The sequence below is a fragment of the Cyprinodon variegatus genome, unplaced genomic scaffold, assembly GCF_000732505.1.
Source record: "Cyprinodon variegatus isolate N-32 unplaced genomic scaffold, C_variegatus-1.0 Scaffold665, whole genome shotgun sequence".
NCBI lineage: Eukaryota > Metazoa > Chordata > Actinopteri > Cyprinodontiformes > Cyprinodontidae > Cyprinodon > Cyprinodon variegatus.
Window position 1 is genome coordinate 430,622 of NW_015151118.1, and position 2,657 is coordinate 433,278.

General features: G+C 41.4%; 1 protein-coding gene across 1 annotated transcript in view; it reads right to left on the reverse strand.

Moving 5' to 3' along the window:
• The window catches only part of LOC107097009 (leucine-rich repeat neuronal protein 3-like), a 16,483-nt gene extending 14,112 nt beyond the window's left edge, over positions 1 to 2,371 (reverse strand). The window contains exon 1 of the mRNA XM_015393962.1: positions 2,185 to 2,371. Coding sequence (XP_015249448.1) covers positions 2,185 to 2,305 — 121 coding nt within the window. The 5' untranslated portion in view covers positions 2,306 to 2,371. The remainder of the gene's footprint in view (positions 1 to 2,184) is intronic.
• Positions 2,372 to 2,657: the final 286 nt, after the last annotated feature.

Consider the following 2,657-nt stretch of genomic DNA (forward strand, 5'->3'; position numbering starts at 1 on the left):
ACATGGAAACAGAGTTTTATGGGGCCCCCAGGAACTTGGGGCCCCTGGCAACTCCCTAGAATTGCCTAATGGTAAATCCCCCCCAGGTACCGGGACCAGATCTTCTGGTTTACCTGCAGATTCTGGGAGTCTAACGGTGTCAGCAGAACGCTGCTGCTGCAGAACTTGGTTACATAAACCAGAGTGAGCAACAAACTCTGACCCAGTTTCACTCTGCAGAGCTCATTACACAACATCATGTCAGCTCCTCTTCATCGCCGCCGCCGCATGAGGAGGAGGAGGAGCTGAAGCTTGGAACATCCAGAGATCCGGGTTTGGTTCTCCTGTTTGATTAACAGAACCGGTTCTGGGTCGGTTCTGGTATGAGCAGCAGCAGGAACTGAGCCTGGTACCGCACACTAAAACAACCTCAGATCCAAACACAGGCTGCCGGTTCATCTTTCAATAGAACATGGTGGAACCGGGTTTGGGTCTGGATTCTTATTCTATTCCTGGACTGGATCTGAGGATCTGTTCATCAGAAACTTCATGCTCCAGAAGAACATTGAATAGAAGCAGGGTCTAGATCCGCATCTTATAGATCTGTTCCAGTTCTCAGTTAAAGAAAAGCTTGAGCAGATGTCGACCCATAGTTTTATTGTTTTATTCTTGTAACAGGAGAATAAAGTGTTAACATTACGAGAATAAAACTCATAAAATTAAGAGAATAAAGCCGTAAAATTACGAGAATAAAGTCGTAAAATTACGCAAATAAAGTCGTAACATTACGAGATTAAAGTTGTAAAATTACAAGGATAAAGTCTTAACATTACGAGAATAAAGTCGTAACATTATGAGAATAAAGTCGTAAAATTACGAAAATAAAAGTCATAAAATTATGGGAATAAAAGTCGTAACATTATGAGAGTAAAGTCGTAAAATAAAGAGAATAAATTTGTAACATTATGAGAATGAAGAAAATAGTCTTAACATTACGAGAATAAAGTCGTAAAATTGCGAGAATAAAGTCTTAACATTACGATAATAAAGTCGTAAAGTTAAGAGAATAAAGCCGTAACATTACGAGAATAAAGTTGTAACATTACGAGAATTAAGTTGTAAAATTACAAGAATAAAGTCGTAAAATTGCAAGAATAAAGTCGTAAAATTACGAAAATAAAAGTCATAAAATTATGAGAATAAAGTCATAAAATTATGGGAATAAATGTCGTAACATTATGAGAGTAAAGTCGTAAAATAAAGAGAATAAATTTGTAACATTATGAGAATGAAGCCGTAAAATTACAAGAAAAAAGTCTTAACATTACGAGAATAAAGTCATAAAATTGCGAGAATAAAGTCTTAACATTACGATAATAAAGTCGTAAAGTTAACAGAATAAAGCCGTAACATTACGAGATTAAAATTGTAACATTACAAGAGTAAAGTCGTAACATTACAAGAATAAAGTCATAGAATTACGAGAAAAAAGGTCGTAACATTACGAGAATAAAGTTGTAAAATTACGAGAATAACTTTGTAAAATTACGAGAATAAAGTCGTAACATTAAGAGAATAAAGTAATAAAATTATGTGAATAAAAGTCATAAAATTACAAGAACAAAGACTTTATTCTCGTAATAGAAGAAGAAAAAATCCCTAGCCTGGCCCTAATACTCCGATGTAGGTTAAGCACCATGCTAATGTGGCCACCTCTAGAAATCCCTTAGCTAGCCCATAAATAATTTCCTAGGACCGGCTCTGTTACCAACACTTTAAATCTCAGAGAAGTGAGACCAGGGAACCTGAATAGAGGAAATGTTGTTTTTACAGAGGTCTTTGAACGCAGCACCGTCTGTCCTAGTGCATCTGAGGTTCTGTGAAGGTTCTGACCCAGCTCCTGTTTCAAATGATGCTGGAAGCTGAGATCTCTGTGGAGGAACCGGTCCGGTTCCTGATCTGGACCCTAAAGGACGGTTCCGAACCTGAAAGCCTCCCAGCAGAAGCTGAACCATCTAAACCCAAACAGATGAATAGTTCCGGTTTCCTAGCTACCAGTGAATGCAGCACCTGCTGTGGTTCCGGCTGCAGCCACTGGGCGGCGCTGCTGCTGCTGGAGGAGCAAACATCTGTCTACCTGAACCAGAACCATCAGTCCGCATCAAACCGAACCGGACCGTAAGAACCACCGGAGCCCCCCCTTACCTCTGCTCCTCTGGCCGCTCTTAGAAGCTCGGAACCGGCTTCCTCCTGGACGCTGGGGCCGCCGTCCTGCCAAAGGTTCTGTAGGTTCGGCTGAACGCGGTGCTGGTTTTATCTGGAGCATCCTCCCCTCCTCCTGCAGCTGCTCCCTGCCCTGACTCCGATCACGTGACCCTGTGATCAGCCAATGGGCTGCGCTGGAAGCTGGCAAGCTGTCCAATCAGGGTGGAGGTCTGCTCGGGATGGCGTGGGGGGGGCATGATACCATGACGTAATGCTCCAGATTCACCTGATGACGCTCTTCATCATCATCATCATCATCATCTGGTATTTTTGTGCACGTGAAGTTTGGTCCAAAGGATCTAAGATTTATTTAGTTTTTATTTTAAAATAAAAATCAAAATGAAGGTTTCCAGGTTCTGGTTCTGCTCAGAAAGCCCGGTCCAGTCTGCCCAGAACTCTTGGGTTCAGTTCAG